Genomic DNA, 19,660 nt, shown 5'->3' with positions numbered 1-19,660 from the left:
GAAAGAGTAACCTTCGGCTCATTGCATTTGAGTTGACCTAAACCTCCACTGACTGACTATCATTCATAAAACTTTTTAAACTTTCACTCAGTTTTCTAGAACTGAGTCTTAAGAATGCTAAAACAAAATAATATAAAAATGTCAGTAAATAATTAATCTGACATGTTTTAAATAATTAAAATTGGCAATTAATCATTAATTATATATAAATGTATAAATAAATCTATTAATTATGTAAATCTGTTTTTGACTAATTAAAATGAAAATATATAATTAAATAATTGCCTCAAAATATTGTTTTAAAAACTTAAAACGTATAAGTCTTTATACAAAAATATTTATTTCACTATTTAATTTATTATTTCCTGGTTCTTGTGCTTCAGTGCACCCCATGAAATAAAATAAACAATCATTGCAGCTTGTCAACAGTTATCTGGTTACTCTGGCAGACTGATTTTGGATAATGGATTGATCCAGTGGACATGGGGTTGGCAGGTTTCCCAGAATGCATTTGGAATAAAATCACACCAGCTGTTTCCTCCACCACTTCGAAAGTGCCCTCAAACTGTGAGTAAAGTTTTGGAACATGATTTTTCTCTGTCACCAAATGCATTTTTTAGTTGTTTTTCTAAGGTAAAAATGTAATGGCATAATCTGAATGAAAATGAATATCTGGCTGGTTTATTGAGAGCCTGTTTGCAAAAATAATTACATTTTTTCATAGCTGTCAGGTCCTGTTAGCATAACAGACAGCTTCCTTCACCCTCTGTCAGCTGACCGGGTGATCGGAGCCCATGGTACCCCTTCCTGACCCTCGCCTCTCAGTGAAGGTTAAACACAGGTGATAGGTGATATCTAACAGGTCATGTTTGGTTTATTTTAGTTTTGTATTTGTTTCCAAGCAAATCAGTTAAGCTGAGATTAATGTTTAATTTCAGAGTTTTAGTGAACCTTATAGGAATGCTCTCAGTATATATTGAATTGAATCATTTGCACGTCTTTATTTCCTGATGTGGACAGGTCATACTTTTTGTTGAGAACAGCTTGTTTTCAATTAAAACTAACATAAAAAAATGTAATACATAGGGAGGAAAGTGAGAGCATTTTCACTGGGAGCAGAACCATCTGGACCAGCATGTTGTTCATGCTGGTCATGGATATCCTGACGAGTGATGTCAAGCCTGCTCCAGAAATTATTCAATTGTTTGTTTCTTAATATTTATTCAACTGTATTCAAAACACCAGATGTCTGCTATAAGTTTTGGAAGTCTGGAGTTTAAAAAAAAAAGAAGAAAGAAACATCTGAGCTGGGTGTTTTTTCTTCAGGTAGCAGTGGGAGTTACTTGTATAATGTTTTTAAGACAGCTCAGTATGAACCAAGCAGTTGATTCATCTGTAATATTTAATTTGAAATAATGATGTACAGTTGTTTAACACTTTTTTCCAAATCAGTTCAGTGTTTATCCCCTTTCAAAATAATTTTATATCTTTTTATGCCTTTTCCAACTTTGATGGGTGAGTTTGACAAACAAAATTAATTTATGATGCACTGCAGCACAAGAACAATGAAAATAATAAACTAAATGTGAAATAATAAAATCTGTATTTAAATAAAATCCACCCATCAATTATCTTCCACTTAAGATAATAAATGATACTTAATCCAAGATAGTTAATGATACATTTCGTTAAATGTATAATGGTTTATTTGTTTCATTTGGATTTCAGTATAGTATAAAAGCCTTTTCTCTGCCTCCTTTCCCACGAGGCCCTTTTTTCTTTGGCACTTTAGCGCCCTCTATTGTTTCCGCCATTCTTTAAATTGCTTCCCTGAATGCGGCATCCTTGTTACTTCCTTAAACTGTCACGGTGGCGGATTTTTTTAGAAAGGAATATCTACTTACTGCTCATTCAAGGTTGGTTTGCTCTTCTTTACGATAGTTTTCTGACTGAGACCCAAGCAGAAAAACATGTCACTTCACAGTGTGTGTTTTAAAACTGCACTTCCGGTAACGGTATTTTGTAACAGCTCGAGTGTGGTGTGGAGTGCAGGGGCTGGTGGGTGGTAGAGGGGAGTGTGGAGGTGTCACAAGAGCATAGATCAGTGACGCAGTTGGGGGTGCTGATGTTTGAGAGCCTCCACACCTTTCTTCTGGAGAGGTGTGGAGGTGTTGTAGGACGTATTTTATGATAGTAATGTTTAATCTGTGCATGTAATGGTAATCTGCTGATTGTTTTCCTAATTAATGAGGAAAAGGAGAGCAAATTACTAAAATAAAGTGTTACATAGATTTGACTTTCATTTTCTTTTATTTTGAAGGTCTGATCATTTTAAATTAGATCAAATTTCCACCTCTGGACAAGTGACTGATATAATACAGAGTAACAGTTAAAATTGGATAAATATATTTGACAGTAATACTTGCTGCTCACAGAGGTGTTTCTCCCTCTTTACACCGCAGGTGTGTCTTTGGTCCTCTGTCCTCATGACTCCGGGTCTTCGTTTACGGCACTCTGAAGAAGGGGCAGCCCAACAACTACCGCATGTTCGACAGCAACAATGGAAAGGCCGAGTACCTTGGCTTGGCATTCACTATCCAGAAATACCCGTTAGTGATCACTACCAAGTACAACATCCCTTTTCTGCTCAGCATCCCTGGCCATGGTCACCGAGTGCATGGAGAGATCTACAAAGTGGATGACCAGATGCTGAAATTCCTGGACACTTTTAAAAGCGTCCCAACGTTGTACCAGAGGACGGTGGTCCAGCTGGAAGTGAAGGAGTGGGTGGGGAAGATGGAAGGAGAGGAGAAGGTGTCACCGGGGAGCATCACGGAGGTGTTTGTGTACACCACCACGGCGTACGAGCCAGACTGGCCCTCGCTGCCGTGCTATGAGAGCTACGACTCAGAGGGAGCTCATGGGCTCAAATATAGGCGTAGAGAAGAGCGGGACTGATCTCACCATGCTGATGCAACTGGCAAAGTTACTTTTATTTTTTATAATTTATCTTATTGCTGTGCACCTAAAACAATGCCCTGTAAACCTTTGTCAAAAAAATGAAGCTGTAATGTCAGACCCTAACCCTTTTTAAAAAAAAAAACAAAAAAACTGTTAACAATGTGTAATTGTGTAGTGCTGACTACTTGCTGGCAAATATTGTGAGCTAATAGAATTTTACATATATATTGTATGTAAAAAAAAACAAAACAAAAAAAACCCTGCATGTAGCTTCCAGGTGAAGCTAATGCACAAGTGCCTTGAACCTGCATCGTATGGCCAGCCTGTCCTTCCAAAAATGTGATTGCATAGAAGTCTGTGAGGAAATGACCCAGCTGCTTACTTGATTTATGACCTCACCAAAGAGTTTCCTTATAAGTGTGTGGTCTCAATGGCATTAAATAAGACTTTTATTTAATGGCATCTAGGTTAAGAAAGGCTTAGAGCAGGCGTGTCAACCATAAGGCCCAGGAACCAGATTCAGCCCGGCAAAGGCTTCAAATTTAGCCAACTGGGTGGCTTTGGAAACTTTTACAGCTTTTCACACTGAGAAAGATCTCAGCTTCCTTTTAATTCTTTTCATTTACTACAATATAAAATGGACTTGCACTGTAAATATGCAATTAAACGAGTTTACACTGTCAGAAAGGTGAGTTGTACTGGTCCGGCCCATTTAAATCAAAGCTGATTATATGTGGCCCATGATGTAAAATGAGTTTGACACCCCTGTCTTAGAGCATTTATATCACACAGATATGAACTCTGGTGTGTTTAATCGTTACATTCCACTTGTCTTTGATTACCTCTGAAATAAAAATTAATTCCTGATTTCTTTTGTTTGATCTGTGCTGTGTTTGTTCCCACCAGGGGATAAGCTTTTATTCTGCGTTGTCATAAGCAGAATAAATATCCTGCAAACTACTTACAGGGATTTAGACATATGTATTTATCTTCTTTATTACAAGAGTCACGTATTCATGATACAACCTCTCTAATCCACCAGGTGTCGCTAAAAGACAGGCTGTGTTTTTGTACCAGCAAACCAGCAAAGCAAGAGATGTGGCCCCTGAAGTCTGCTGAGGGGCCTCATCAACTCACTGGTTGCACTACTGATAGCCTCTACCAATGTTAGTGCACACAGATGCAGAAATAGAGATAAGGACTGAGACCGATGAAGAAAGACAAAAACACAGAGATGAGCAGAAAGAAAAGACACAAGGGCAATGGTTCTTTGATCACAAAGAAGAAGACAAAACAGTGGTAAGTAAGTAAGCAAGCAGGCAGCTGGACTCCAAAGTCAGAGGTGGGAAGAAAAAAACAGAATGTGGCAGGAGAAGAAAGACGGGCAAAAACACGGTAGTGGTACCTCCACAGCTATGCTAAAGTCCACCATTAACATGCTGGTGTTGCCATGCCAGCAGACGTGCACGGGCTAAAACCTATATCAGCTGCCCAGCTGGGGGAGGTTACAGGTCGCCAGTCTACAGCTGGCTTAATTAATGACAAAGTTCATAAATTGTACCACTGCTAAATGACTTATTTCCAAGATAATTAATAACACATTTCATTAAATCTTTAATGATGTATTTAATGTTTATTTGTTTGTTTGCTTAATTTAGTTTTCAGTATAGTATGAAAGTCTTTATTCTGCCTCCTTTCCCACATCACACTTTTTTTTCTTTTCTTTTGGTGAGTTCTGGCAACTTCTTTTAAGCTGTCATGCACTAATCCCATTAGACCTGTTTAGACTAGAGATGGCACGATACCACTTTTTTGTGTCCGATACCGATACCGATATCATAAATTTGGATATCTGCCGATACCGATATGAATCCGATATAGTGTGTTTTTTAATCAATAAAACGTTTTTTTTTAATATCTTGCTGCATTTTGTATAAGTTTATACTCAAGTTAAAAAACAACAACAAATCTAAAGCTATTCTGTTATACCTGTATGTAAAAAAAAAACACACACTGCGCCCAAAATATTTCATAGATCAGCAACACTGATCAATCTAATAAAGTTAAACCTACCCCATCCTCCCTATTCTGGTATTTTAAAGAGTACTTAGCAGAAATATTAAGCAACCTAACTAATAGGGTTGCAAACTCCCAGCAAAAGAAAATAGGGAACCACCCTCCTCCTCATGATGCTTAATCAATGTAATCAACTATAATTTGATGCAGGGTGATAAAAATTCACAGAAATAAATTATTTTTCAAGAATAATTAAATAGATTCAACATCTTTCTTCAACAGAATTGCAGAATTCACAGATGGTACTTTCCCAAAGGAAAGAGTACTACAGCTTACTAGGGTATATTAGACTTAACAGTTATTATATACAGTAATGGACTTCTATACATTTTACATCAGATTAAAACTTTGGGTGTAAGATTCAGATAATTATTTATTAAAAGCTAGATATTTTAAATGAGAATAAGAAAGAAAAGTATGTCTTTGTGCCCCCTTTTCCCTGTTAATGCCCTATCGGCCCCCCTGGCTAAACTTTGCTAGATCCGTCCCTGCACAGTTACCAGCCGTCAGCTGCGTAGAAAAAGATCCTGGTCTAGAAAGTAATATTAAATAAATTATAACGACAGCTTATCAAGCTTAATAGTGCTGCTGTTGTTCAGCCGCTGGTTTCCTCTTTCTGGTGCAAAGTGAGCCAAAAACAAAGAAGAGAGACGGACTCGCGACAGAAAAGCCGATCAGCTGATCATTAAGCAGTTTCACGATTGAAGTAGCAGAGGGAGGAAGAGAGAGGCAGTTGCTCTTTAAATCGGTTGTTAAGCTTAACGCGGAAATGCTTTACAACCATTCAGAGATGAACTTACACACTTGCTTTACTTCTCTCTGGGAAAACTTCCTCGGAGATGAAATGTTTGCTAGCAGGCTACAAATACACACAGCCGCTCAATCACGTGACCACACTGCTCCTACAAGCTACGGTTATGAGCCGAGTTACGCCATGTTGCAAGTTTTGTGAGGTGCTTTTTTGATATTTAATGGATCGGATTACATTTTTTATTTCTCTCCGATATCCGATCCAGTAATTTAGGTCAGTATCGGACCGATACCGATACGTAATATCGGATCGGTCCATCTGTAGTTTAGACCTCTTCTTTTGACCACCAAATAGGTTGCTGTTTTTGCCTATAGTTTTTGAAGACTAAGTACATCACCTAAAGCCTTTTTGAGCGAACCCAATCTGCCATTTAAAAGACAAGAAGATGACACGGGAAAAAGCAGAAGCTTCAGCCAAACAAGTGGTAGCCTTCAAAAGCTCCGCAGACACTTACCACGAATACTCGATGGTGATTTCAACGTCGTCAGCCAAAAGAAAAACTCCATCTACACCCACCAAAGCACCGTTGTAAGGGAATTGTGTCCCAAAGTGTGGAGACCAACAACTCCATAGTAGAAGCCATTAACAAGCTAACAAGATTGATCACCTCGGTGTGCAGCTAAGTAACAACATGACAATGGTGGCTAATATCGCCAAGCTAGCTGAAATGAACGCAGCCGTTATAAAAGAGTGTAAAGCTAAACTGTCTGTTTTGGAAAAAAGACATGCCTGCTCTCAACAAAGAAAACACGGAGCTGAAGGAGAGAGTGTGGGAACTAGAATGGTACATGTGCCACTGGAACTTGAAAATTCAGGGATGGAAAGAAACAAACGACAAGGATTCTTGCAAGGAGGTCATCGACATCTTAGCCAAGATCGCACCACATTGGGCTTCTTCACTGGACAATGCTGTGGACACTGTCCATCGCCTAGGGAAAAAAGAAGCGGGTTGACCTTAACAAATAATAGTTCAGTTCACCATGAGACACCACCGAGATGCTTTCTGGCAGCTGACCAAGGATTCCCAGGTGTGCAAGGAGCTAGGCATCTACTTCAAGCAAGATTTCTGCAAACTAGACCAGGAGGCAAGAGCTGCAGTTTGGCCCAAATAGAGCAAGCCAGAGCTGAAGGGAAGAACATTTACTACAGAGAGCACGCCGGTTAAGTTTAAGTAGGCAGGTTCATATTACCTATTTGGTACGGTATTTATAATGACTATATATAACGACTATATATATTATATTTTTTAGAGCTCTTTTGCATTTTTTGAATTCAATTTAAAGGATTTAGTGTTCCAGTCTCTAGTTTCTTTTCCTTTTTATGTCATTTTTCACTTCTAATTTTAACTGTGTGTCTTTAAATACTAGGGGCTTGAGAGATATTCTTAAAATAAAATCAATATTTTTGTTTTGTAAAAATGTAAATGCTAACTGTATATTGCTACAAGAAACACACTCTGTTGAGGCAGATGAAAAATTTGGTGTAATCTGTAGGGAGAGAAAAAAATTCTTTGTCATGGTACTAACAAATCTGCTGTATATTTGTTGAGTTTTGGTTCCTGTTGTTTCACTCTCTCACGTTTCTTGATGTCCACATTTGTGACTCCTGTGCTTCCTTTACTTTTACTGCAACTGCTTTATCCACGTGCACTTTGTCTCCATGATATTTACTTCCTGTGTTGTTTCAAACCAACTAACTTTAACCATTTAAATTATATGAACATGAATGAATGAATATTAATTTGCATAAATGAGTTTGAATTTGTATCATATTTGATACATCTACCAATATTTTTGCTATTTATTGCTTAAAAAAATATTGTACAATTAATTTAGTTTTTTTGGAGGATTCACACCAATGATGATGATGTAGAAGTCTCAAAAACTCAGAAAACCTCCATCCATCTATCCATCCATCAATCTTCTTCCGCTTATCCGGGGCCAGGTCGTGGGGCAGCAGCCCAAGCAGAGAAGCCCAGACCTCCCTCTCCCCAGCCACCTCCTCTAGCCCATCCGGGGGAACACGTTCCCAGGCCACCCGAGAGATATAATCTCTCCAGCGTGTCCTGGGTCTGCCCCAGGGCCTCCTCCCGGTGGGACATGCCCGGAAAACCTCACCCAGGAGGCATCCTTGTCAGATGCCTGAACCACCTCAGCTGGCTCCTTTTGATGTGGAGGAGCAGAACACCTCACCCATGAGGGCACCCAGGAGGCATCCTTGTAACATGGCCGAACCACCTCAACTGGCTCCTTTCGATGTGAAGGAGCAGCGGCTCTACTCTGAGTCCCTCCAGGATGGCTGAACTTCTCACCCTATATCTAAGGGAGATGCCAGCCACCCTTCAGACTAAGCCCATTTCCACCACTTGTATCCACAATCTCGTTCTGTTGGTCACTACCCACAGCTCGTGACCACAGGTGAGGGTAGGAAACTCAGAAAACCTCTATTTATCAAATTTGATATATTTAAAAACGTCCGTAATAACATAGAAACTCATAGGAAAGACAATTTGGGCCATTGGCTGTGTACTCAAAGTGGAAAATAGATTTCTGTTTCTATGCAATATTTATGGCTACAACAGTGTTGCTCAGAACGAACTCTTATTAACTGACATAACCAATTACCTAAAAGAACTATCTCACAAGTGCTCCACAAACAATTTTATAGTGGGAGGAGATTTCAATATTGTCTGTGACGAGTGGCTTGATAGATCACTCTCTAAAATCCAGTCTCATCATATAAATTCATTTTTACACATCTTCTGTTTAGATTTTAACCTAATAGATCCTTGGAGATAAGCGAACCAACTTCATCAGCCCTTTTCATGGTTCAAGCTCGATCGCTCAGCTAAATCTCATTTTGATTTCTGGCTAATTTCAGACAGTATAATGCAGAACAATGTAGATGCAGGTGTCTCAGCTGCGCCTTTAACCGATCACTGTTTGATACAGTGTCACACCTCAACTTAAAAAATCTCATAATAAAGGTTACTGGAAATTTAACTCAACCCTGCTTACCAATGAAAATTTTAGGAACGAAATACTTGAACAACTAGAACTTATTTCAAATGATAAAAACCTAATCTCTTACAAAGAAAAGTGGAAATTCTTTAAGTTTAAAGTACGCCAAATCTCAATTAAACACAGTAAAATAATAGCTAACCAGAATAAGCAAAAATAAACTGAAACTATCAGGGAACTTAATCACATCTGTTCTAAACCCTTTTTTAACGATGATGACAAACAGTGCAGAAGTATTCTACAGTCTTCTTTAGTAAGCAAGTAAGGAAGTAAGGAAAATGTATTTATATAGCACTTTCCACAGATAAAAATCACAAAGTGCTTTACAACAAAGAAAATGAAAAATGAAAAAAGACGATAGTTATACTAAAAAGGCCAAAGGAGCATATCTGAGGTCCTAAGCCAAGTGGATAGAGGATGGCTATGCACGGACCCTCAATTAATATCCAAAGAAATCTTTACCTTTTACAGCAATTTGGCTGAGGCCAATGGCATAGAATCAATCTATTAAACACCTGATTCCTAAAACTGATGAAAATTTTAAGCAGTACTGTGATGCAGGTATTACCTTTGAAGAGTTAGATAAAGCATTAGGTGCTTTATCCAAAGATAAAGCCCCAGGATGTGATGGCCAGATGAGCAACTTTTACATATATTTTTGGGATCATACTAGAATCCTTGTGTTTGAAATGCTCACAAAAATTTTAGAAAATGGTTCTCTCACACACACTATGAAACAAGGGGTAGTTACACTCATACCAAAACCTGGGAAAGATCCTAAACTTCTTGATAATTTAAGTCCAATAACACTCTTAAATAATGATTATAATCTTCTAAAACATATTTTTGGTAACAGATTAAAATCAGGCATAACTCAAATAATTTCTGACACTCCAAATTTATAAAAGGCCACTCAATCCATAATAATATCTGCCTTGTTCTGGACTTGATTGACTATAACTACCTAATTGATAATGAAGGTTTTTTACTAGTTTTAGACTTTTACAAAGCATGAGTTTATGTTTCAAGCCCTAGATTTGTTTGGATTTCGAAGTGGCTTTAATAATTTAATCAAATTACTGCATAGCGACACAAACAGTTCAGTGTGTCTTCCACATGGCACCTCACAGAGATTTAGATTCAGTTTAAAACAGAACTGAGTTAGAAAACCTTAATATTTGAAAGAAAATGCATAATTCATTGAACTCATTGAAGTAACTGGGCACAGACAGACTTATTGGGTAGAATATTTCTCACCAAGATGGAAAGTATTTCCAGGCTAATATACTCTGCATATACATTAGTGTACCTAAATCAGCAATCAAATCTATTAACCAGCTAAACTTTGATTTTATATGGAAGCAAAAAAAAACCCCTCTATATTAGGCAAGGTAATTGAGTCAAACAATGTGAAGATGGAGGATTGCAAGCTATTGAATTTGCCAGTTTAAATGGCACCCTAAAAATAAACTGGCTCAGGTCATTTTTAAGAAATCAAAATAGTCTACGGTTTTATTTTCCAAACAAAATATTTTCAGATCTAGGCGAAATTAATCTTTTATTTACAAGTTTTATTATACTGGAAATTAATATACAAACATAATTATAGCCCACACAATACTCCGCTGTGGAACCATTGTTACATAGAAGTTAGAAACAAATCAATCTTTGTGCGAAAAAATGGTAAGAAAAAGGCATTCATAAATGTCAATTTCTTTAATTACTTATGTCTATTTTATTTTTATTATTTGTCTTTAAATACAGCCTACAGGCTGTATTTGTTGTACTTGTTACATTTGTTTAATTAACAATTAAAACTTTAGCGCCCTCTGTTGTTGTTCCGCTTTTATTTGGATCGCTTCCACGCGTGCGCAATGTAAGCTCGCTGTCTGACCCATACTCCGGAACAGTAAGAGGCGGTAACGCTCTTTTAAAGTTGGTTGCCAACCGCCGTTAAACAGAAAGAAGAAGAGGAAGCGCGCCCAATCCAGAGTTCTTCCTCAAACTGTGACGGTGGCACGGAGATTTTTATTGTAGAAGAGCTACTTGCTGCTTATTCAAGGTGGGTTTGCGCTTCTTTATGGTGGTTTTATGACAGAGATAAGCAGGAAAAACGTGTGTCACTTCACAGTGTGTTTTAAAACTGCACTTCCGGTATCGGTATTTTTTTGACAGCTCAAGGGGGTTTGAGGAACTCTAAGGTAGCCTAACTTATGCTTGATCATTACACAGTGATGACGTGGTTGCTTGGTAATTGTAACTGATGTTTAACTTACCCATAAGCATAACATGTAAACAGCGTTTTTCACTGAATGACCTCTCCAGTTGCTGTTGTAGGAAGTGTATTGATATAGTCATGTGTAATCTGTGCATGTAATGTTAATCTGCTGATTGTGTTCCTAATTAATGTGTGTAAGGAGTACAAACTCCCAAACAGTGTTACCTAGATTTGAGTTTGATTTTCTTTTATTTTGAAGGTCTGATCATTTTAAATTAGATCAAATTTCCACCTCTGGACAAGTGACTGATATAATACAGAGTAATAGTTAAAACTGTATAAATATTTTTGCCAGTAATACCTGCTGGGAATTTGCTCACAGAGTTGTTTCTCCCTTCTTTACACCGCAGGTGCGTCTTTGGTCCTCTGTCCTCATGACTCGGGTCTTCGTTTACGGCACTCTGAAGAAGGGGCAGCCCAACAACTACTGCATGTTCGACAGCAACAATGGAAAGGCCGAGTACCTTGGCTTGGCATTCACCACCCAGAAATACCCGTTAGTGATCTCCACCGAGTACAACATCCCTTTCCTGCTCAACATCCCTGGCCAGGGTCACCGAGTGCACGGGGAGATCTACAAAGTGGATGACCAGATGCTGAAATTCCTGGACGACTTTGAAAGCGTCCCAACATTGTACCAGCGGACGAAGGTCCAGCTGGAGGTGAAGGAGTGGGTGGGGAAGACGGAAGGAGAGGAGATGCTGTCACCGGGGAGCATCACGGAGGTGTTTGTGTACACCACCACGACGCACGAGCCAGAATGGCCCTCGCTGCCGTGCTACGAGAACTACGACTCAGAGGGAGCTCATGGGCTCAAATATAATAAGAAAGAAAAGTTATAAAGGGACTGATCTCACCGTGCTGACACAACTGACAAATGGACCTCTACGTGGTGTTAGCAGAACGGGTAGAGAAGCTCTCAGGAAAACAACACCTGGACATGGGTGCTGTTTCCTGTCGTGTGTCGAATTGAAAGAAATCACAAGAGAAATTAATTTTAATAGCAGATAGGCAGGCTTACAATCAAAGTAAGGATAGTGGAAAGAAGGAAAAGGGCACACTGTGCTACTGAAAGTTGCATATTAGTGATGTTGTTTACAAATTTGGTTTTATTTTTATGATTTATAATCATCTGGGAAGCATTATGATCAAACTGGAAAGCTTTTATTTTGGTGTATTGCTGTAACATGAATTGTATCTCTAACGCTAAATATTTTGGTTGGATGTCTGCTATGACACTACCGGTTTAAATGCTAAACACATGCACTTTTAATAATGCAAAGATACAGCACATACTGTAGTTGTATATGCACATCCTTTCACATGTTGTGAATTGCTGCACTGTAAACACAGGTACTGGCCATCTAGTTTCTCACTAATGTGAAAATATTAAGAGAAAGCTCATCTGCAGTTCAGTAATTGCACATGTATACTAAATGTAAGCTGTATGGGCAACCTTTCTCTGAACCACGTGCACCCATTCGTCAGCAGGTAGCTTCCTCTTACAGGATAAAAGCTTTGTTTTAGAAACTGACAAACCTCCATGTCCCTGAGAAAATCACTCCAGCCTGATGCTGTGCACCTAGAAGAATATACTCCAAACCTTTCTCAGAAAAATGAAGATGTACTGTCAGATCAGCTTATTAGCACTGACTTTTTACTAGGGCTGCTCGATTATGGCAAAAATGATAATCACGATTATTTTCACTGAAATTGAGATCTCGATTATTTGACGATATTTATTTAACAATAACAATGTGTTGAATAATGACTTTAAAGATTGTCAAAAAATAATATAAAATAGTGTGCAAATACTGATAACAGTGCAAATGTTTGCAATATAAAAAATAAATGAAAAATGTAAACATCTAGGTTTAGTGAACTTTGCAGTGTTGCTCTGTGGTGCAGCTATGACACTGTAGCAAAGTTTACACACTATGTCTACTTGATCCATGTCTGACTCCGCGAACCCATAATGTTTCCACACCACTGAAGTTTTTTACCTCTCTTTTCAACCAACAGCAGTCACTCTCCTCTCCAAATAACTTCTGCTTTGCTTTCCGAGCTTCCCTCGGGTCCTCCTAATCAGCGGGCCCCAACCCCCGGGCCTCGTGAGTCGTTTGGTACCGAGTCGCGAGAGTTGAGGCTCAGGTGTGAAATGTATAGTTTTCAGGGTTTTTATCGGTTTTCAGAGTTATTTTGTTATCGTTTTTATCGTTTACTCGGTTTTCCTGGGTCTTTTCACGTGTGTTATGAATAAATTTTCTTTTTTTCGGTACCGGTACTAGTTTTATTTTGTTGTATTTATCCGCGACACCTTAAAGGCCGGTCCATGAAAATATTGCCGGGCATAAACCGGTCCGTGGCGCAAAAAAGGTTGGAGACCGCTGCTCTTAATTGTTGTGACACGTGTTCGAAATGCAGAGAGGTGCGCTCGATTTGCCACACGGAGCAGCGCGAGAGTAAAGCACGAGGGAGGGGCTAATAATCGGCTCAGTCATTTTTAATGATCGTTGAAAGCCCAGATCGTAATCGAGATTAAAATTCGATTAATTGAGCAGCCCTACTTTTTACAGTTTACTACCGTTAACTTCCAGGTGAAGCTAAAGTGTAAGTGCCTTCAACCTGCATTCTTTTGAATGGCCAGCCTGTGCTTCATAAAAATGTGATTGCATAGAAGTCTGTGAGGAAATGACCCAGCTGCTTACTTGATTTATGACCTCACCAAAGAGTTTTTTTGATGAGTGTGTGGTCTCAAAGAAAGTCTTATTTAATGGCATCTAGGTTAAGAAAGGCTTAGAAGAGGGTTGTCAAACATAAGGCCCAGGGGCCAGATTCAGCCCGACACGTGAGCTTTTTTTAAAGCTTTCCACAATGAGAAAGAGCTCAGATTCCTTTCCTATTCCTTTTTAAAAATTTCTTTTCATTTACTACGGTAGAAAAAATGATTTGCACTATAAATGTGTAATTAAATGTGTTTATACTGACAGAAAGGAGATTTTCACTGAGTTTGACACTCTAGGCTTAGAGCATTTATATTACACAGTTATGAACTCTGATTTTATACTAATCTGCAGACAATGTGTTTAATATTTACATTCTGCACATCTTTGTTTACCTCAAAAATAAAAATTCACCCTGATTTTTTTTGTATGATTTTCCATGTGCTGTGTTCATCCCCTCTAAGGGATAAACTCAATAAAAAGAGAAAAAAAGAAATTTTTGTATAAGTTTAATTTTGTTCCATATGAACACAATCTATTCATCTTTATTTTAAAATAGTAAAATCCATTAAACCTGAGGAATACTGAAGAGAAGGTAATTGGCAATAAACCAGCAAAATCTCTGTTGGCTTTGGAAGAAGGTTTCAGGTGTTTTGAAACAAGAAAAAAAAAGAATTAAGAATATTTCACAGTGTCAAAAGTAATGTACAAAGAGGATGACATAATTTAAAAAATATAAACATTGCAGGATTTCTTATTGTGTCCAAACTTACATTACATTTAAGTCATCAAATTACATACAGACAGATTGTCATACAATTAAAAACACAATTATTGTGTCCACATTAGAGATGGACCGATCCGATATTATGTATCGTATCAGTCCGATACTGACGTAAATTACTGGATCGGAAATCGGAGAGAAATAAAAAATGTAATCCGATCCATTAAATATCAAAAAAGCACCTCATAAAACTTACAACATGGCGTAACTCAGATCATAATCATAGCACGTGGCAGCAGTATGCCTCACGTGATAGAGTGGCTGTGTGTATTTGTAGCCTCGCTACCAATCCAGCATTTCATCTCCGAGGAAGTTATCCCAGAAAGAAGCAAAGCAAGTGTGTAAGTTGATCTTTGAATGTTTGTAAACAGTACGGTTTAGATACGGGCGACACGGGCAGTGCCCAGGGCGGCATCGTGGTGGGGGTCTGCATCACGGGCATCGGCAAAAAAACAAAAAAATGCTCGTACTGATGCTGCCCGACGTCATGCCAGCGCATATTGGGAATGGCATAGGCACGATCGGTTTTCTATCGCCCATTTCCTGGGAGTAAGGGCGCCCTTTGTTATGAGGTGCGCCTGCTGCTTGCGGCGCAGAGACCAGAGGGCGGGGCGGCGGGGGATTCTCTGACCAGCTGGAGCAGCATCTAATAACCAACTCGCAATAAAACAAAATAAAAACAAACCAACAAACACGAAAACACCAGACAATTATAATACAGACTATAATTTGCTACCGATGTTTTTCGAAATTCTATACACGAAAAGTGAGCGAGAGCCCTCGGTGCGCCTGCTCGCTGCTGAAGTCAAAGTAAACTTTATTGTCATCTCCGTTACATACAGTCCAGTATATAGAGAGACGAGGATGACGAGGCTCCAGTACAGCAGTGCAAGTAAACAAACAATATATATAAGAAGAGTAGAAAATAAATATACACTTTAGGGACCAGGGGTAAAGGATCAATAACAATTTAAAATTTAAAATTTACAGTTGATGATTTAAGTCTCACACACAACCCGTTGAAAGGGGCGGGGGGCCTGCATTCATAATGTTGTAACTCCAAGCCCATTATGTATTCATGATTTGAATCCTGGGTTGTGAATCTGTCAAGACTTTAGACAAAGTGAATCTGTGAACTAAGGTGTAGGTCTGTTAGATCATGTTGTGCTGATCCTTGGGTTGAGGGATGGGTGTTCATACTGGAGTGCAAAATTAAAACCAGTGGAAGATGGACAAGAAAAGTTCAAAGCCATCAGGTCCTCAGTTTAGAAAAAAGAGAAAAGAAGAGGAGGAGAAACGAGCAAAAGATACAGATGTGTGATTGGATAATGGCAGGTCATCCTGAAACAATCAGAATCAGAATACTTTATTAATCTCTAAGGAAATGATGTGGGTTACAGTTGCTCCAAGAAGAAATGGTAAAAGTAGTAACATTAACAGACTAAACTCCAAACAATACATTATGTTACAGATTTTAATATTAATTAGTCGTTGTCAATTGTTGATTTGTCCTGTTCTCATTGTATGACGAATTATGATGGCTGTTTGGTAGCCGTTTGCATACAATGCATACTCTCTCTCTCTTCATGTGTGTGTGTGTGTGTACAACAGTTTTATGTTAATGTACAATCCTTAATATGTTTTGTGTGTGTGTTTGTGTGTGGGGGGGGCGCCAGAGGGAGTGTTCGCCCAGGGTGCCAAACAGGCTAGGACCGCCACTGTTTGTAAAGCATTCCCGCGTTAAGCTTTACAACCAATATATGGAGCGACTGCCTCTTCTCTCTCCCTCCCTCTCCTGTTGCTACTTCAATCATGAAACTGATCAATGATCAGCTTTTCTGTCGCGAGTCTGTTTCTCTTGCTTGTCTATCGCCCACTTCGCTGTTGTTAGAATGTATTTATTATTACTTTTTACACCAGGATCCTTTTCTGTGTAGCTGACGGCTGGTAACTGTGAAGGGCGGATCTAGCAAAGTTTAGCCAGGGGGGCCGATAGGGCATTAACAGGGAAAAGGGGGGCACAAAGACATACTTTTCTTTCTTATTCTCATTTAAAATGTCGAGCTTTTAATAAATAATTATCTGAATCTTACACCCAAAGTTTTAATCTGATGTAAAATGTATAGAAGTCCATTACTGTATATAGTAACTATTAAATCTAATAACACAGCACGGTGGCACGGTGGTTAGCACTGTTGCCGTACCGCAAGAAGGTCCTGAGTTCAATTCCAACATCAGGCCGGGGTCTTTCTGTGTGGAGTTTGCATGTTCTCCTGACCCTGAGAAGCGGAAGCGAATGGATGGATAAGTCTAATATACCCTAGTAAGCTATACTACTTTTTCCTTCGGGAAGGTACCATCTGTGCAGTCTGCAATTCTGTTGAAGAAAGATGTTGAATCTGTTTAATTATTCTTGAAAAATAATTTATTTCTGTGCATTTTTTTTTCACACTGCATCAAATTAAAGTTGATTACGTCAATTAAGCATCATGAGGTGGAGGGTGGGTGGTTCCCTATTTTTTTTTTATTTATTTATTTTTGCTGGGAGTTTTAGAACCCTATTAGTTAGGTTGCTTACTCTTTAAAATACCAGAATAGGAAGGATGGAGTAGGTTTAAGTTTACTAGATTGATCAGTATTGCTGAACTATGAAATATTTTGGGTGCAGTGTATTTTTTTGCATACAGGTATAACAGAATAGCTTTAGTGTTTTGCTTTTAACTTGAGTATGAACTTATACAAAAAGCAGCAAGATATTTAAAAAACAGTTTTATTGATTAAAAAACACACTCTATGGGATTCATATCAGTATCGGCAGATATCCAAATATATGATATCGGTATTGGTATCGGACATGAAAAGCCATCTCTAGTCCACATTCACACAGCTTTCTACATAAAGTTTATTTCCGATCTTAAGACACTTTTCATCCATTTCAGAAATATAAAATATTATAAAGCACCGGCCAAATATCAGTGAACCAGAGGAGTGCTCGGAGAAAGTGAGGCCAAAGGGATTCAGATCCTTCGCCCGAGCTCGGGTACGCCTTTTCTCTCGCTTTGGTGGAAGAAAAAAATAACACAATGTGGCGCTCCAGGTTGACAAGGACAAATGGAAAAATTACACATAGAATTACATTGTGGATGACTGCAGACAGTTTTTGCTAATCAAACACTAATGGTGTGGAAAGTGTGTAATAATAGGGTGAAGAGAGAAGACCTCTGAGTGGAGTCTGTGTAAGGATTCAGAGGTAATAATTAGTGTCCGCTTGTGCAGCTGGAAGAGTCTTTCCTGGTGTTTGTGCAGTCGAGATCTTCACTCAAGAGAGTATGAGGTGGAGGTGGAGGAATCAATTCAATTCAAATTTATTTATATAGCGCCAAATCACAACAAAAGTTTTAAGCCTAATCTTAAAAGTAGAGATAGTGTCTGTCTCCCGAATCCAAACTGGAAGCTGGTTCCACAGAAGAGGGGCCTGAAAACTGAAGGCTCTCCCTCCCATTCTACTTTTAAATACTCTAGGAACAACAAGTAGGCCTGCAGAGCGAGAGCGAAGTGCTCTAATAGGGTGATATGGTACTACAAGGTCATTAAGATAAGATGGGGCCTGATTATTTAAGACCTTGTATGTGAGGAGCAGGATTTTGAATTCAATTCTGGATTTAACAGGAAGCCAGTGAAGGGAAGCCAAAACAGGAGAAATATGCTCTCTCTTTCTAGTCCCTGTCAGTACTCTTGCTGCAGCATTTTGGATTAGCTGAAGGCTTTTCAGGGAGTTTTTAGGACATCCTGATAATAATGAATTGCAGTCGTCCAGCCTGGAAGTAATAAATGCATGAACTAGTTTTTCAGCGTCACTCTGAGACAGGATATTTCTAACTTTAGAGATGTTGCGCAAATGGAAGAAAGCAGTCTTACATATTTGTTTAATATGCGCGTTGAAGGACATGTCCTGGTCAAAAATGACTCCAAGGTTCCTCACAGTGTTACTGGAGGCCAAGGTAATGCCATCCAGAGTCAGAATCTGGTTAGATACCATAATTCTAAGATTTTCAGGGCCGAGTACAATGACCTCAGTTTTATCTGAGTTAAGAAGCAGAAAGTTAGCGGCCATCCAGGTCTTTATGTCTTTAAGACATTCCTGCAGTTTAACTAATTGGTGTGTGTTATCTGGCTTCATGGACAGATAGAGCTGGGTGTCATCTGCATAGCAGTGAAAATGTATGCTATGTCTTCTAATGATGCTGCCTAGGGGAAGCATGTATAATGTAAACAGAATTGGTCCTAGCACTGAACCCTGTGGAACTCCATAATTAACCTCAGTGTGTGAAGAGGACTCTCCATTTACATGCACAAATTGGAGTCTATTAGATAGATATGATACAAACCACTGCAGTGCAGTACCTGTAATACCTACAGCATGTTCTAATCACTCTGATAGGATATTATGGTCGACAGTATTGAACGCTGCACTAAGGTCTAGCAGGACAAGCACAGAGATGAGTCCACTGTCAGAGGCCATAAGAAGATCATTTGTAACCTTCACTAAAGCTGTTTCTGTGCTGTGATGAGCTCTGAAACCTGACTAAAACTCTTCAAATAAACCATTCCTCTGCAGATGATCTGTTAGCTGTTTGACAACTACTCTTTCAAGGATTTTTGATATGAAAGGAAGGTTGGAGATTGGCCTATAATTAGCTAAGAGTGCTGGGTCTAGAGATGGCTTTTTGAGTAAAGGTTTAACTACAGCCACCTTGAAGGCCTGTGGTACATAGCCGATTATTAGAGATAGGTTGATCATATTTAAGATCGAAGAATTAATTAATGGCAGGACTTCTTTGAGCAGTTTTGTAGGAATGGGGTCTAAAAGACACGTTGATGGTTTGGAGGAAGTAATTATTGAAGTTAACTCAGAAAGATCGACTGGAGAAAAAGAGTCTAACTTAACATCAATGGTACTAAGAGTAGCTGTAGATAATATTACATCTGTGGGATGATTATTGGTAA

General features: G+C 38.8%; 2 protein-coding genes and 1 pseudogene across 5 annotated transcripts in view; 2 read left to right on the top strand and 1 right to left on the bottom strand.

Moving 5' to 3' along the window:
• Positions 1–1,825: 1,825 nt before the first annotated feature.
• On the top strand, positions 1,826–14,609 carry LOC146491875 (gamma-glutamylaminecyclotransferase-like). Of its 4 annotated transcripts, none has more exons than XM_085151614.1 (2): positions 1,826–1,916; positions 11,497–14,609. In XM_085151614.1, the coding sequence occupies exon 2, from the start codon at positions 11,521–11,523 to the stop codon at positions 11,986–11,988; it is 468 nt and encodes a 155-aa protein (XP_085007740.1). In that variant the 5' UTR covers positions 1,826–1,916; positions 11,497–11,520; the 3' UTR covers positions 11,989–14,609. The 4 variants fall into 4 exon arrangements, with proteins under 4 accessions (XP_085007740.1, XP_085007737.1, XP_085007739.1 ...); XM_085151611.1 differs by lacking the exon at positions 1,826–1,916 and adding an exon at positions 10,763–10,930; XM_085151613.1 differs by lacking the exon at positions 1,826–1,916 and adding an exon at positions 10,948–11,000.
• On the top strand, positions 2,472–3,563 carry LOC146491876 (gamma-glutamylaminecyclotransferase B-like; annotated as a pseudogene).
• Positions 14,610–16,659: 2,050 nt separating the features above from the next.
• Positions 16,660–19,660, bottom strand: part of LOC146491871 (FERM, ARHGEF and pleckstrin domain-containing protein 1-like) — an 83,297-nt gene continuing 80,296 nt past the window's right edge. The window contains exon 29 of the mRNA XM_085150469.1: positions 16,660–17,993. The gene's annotated coding sequence lies outside the window, so the exon portion shown is untranslated. The remainder of the gene's footprint in view (positions 17,994–19,660) is intronic.

Source organism: Neolamprologus multifasciatus, chromosome 23 (genome assembly GCF_963576455.1).
Source record: "Neolamprologus multifasciatus chromosome 23, fNeoMul1.2, whole genome shotgun sequence".
In the NCBI taxonomy this organism is placed as follows: domain Eukaryota; kingdom Metazoa; phylum Chordata; class Actinopteri; order Cichliformes; family Cichlidae; genus Neolamprologus; species Neolamprologus multifasciatus.
The sequence above is the reverse complement of the archived record's forward strand: the minus strand, read 5'-3'. Positions and strand labels throughout refer to the sequence as shown.

Bases quoted from the DNA above. Each gene is read 5' to 3' on its own strand.
- LOC146491875 (XM_085151614.1), top strand. From the start codon at position 11,521: ATGACTCGGGTCTTCGTTTACGGCACTCTGAAGAAGGGGCAGCCCAAC.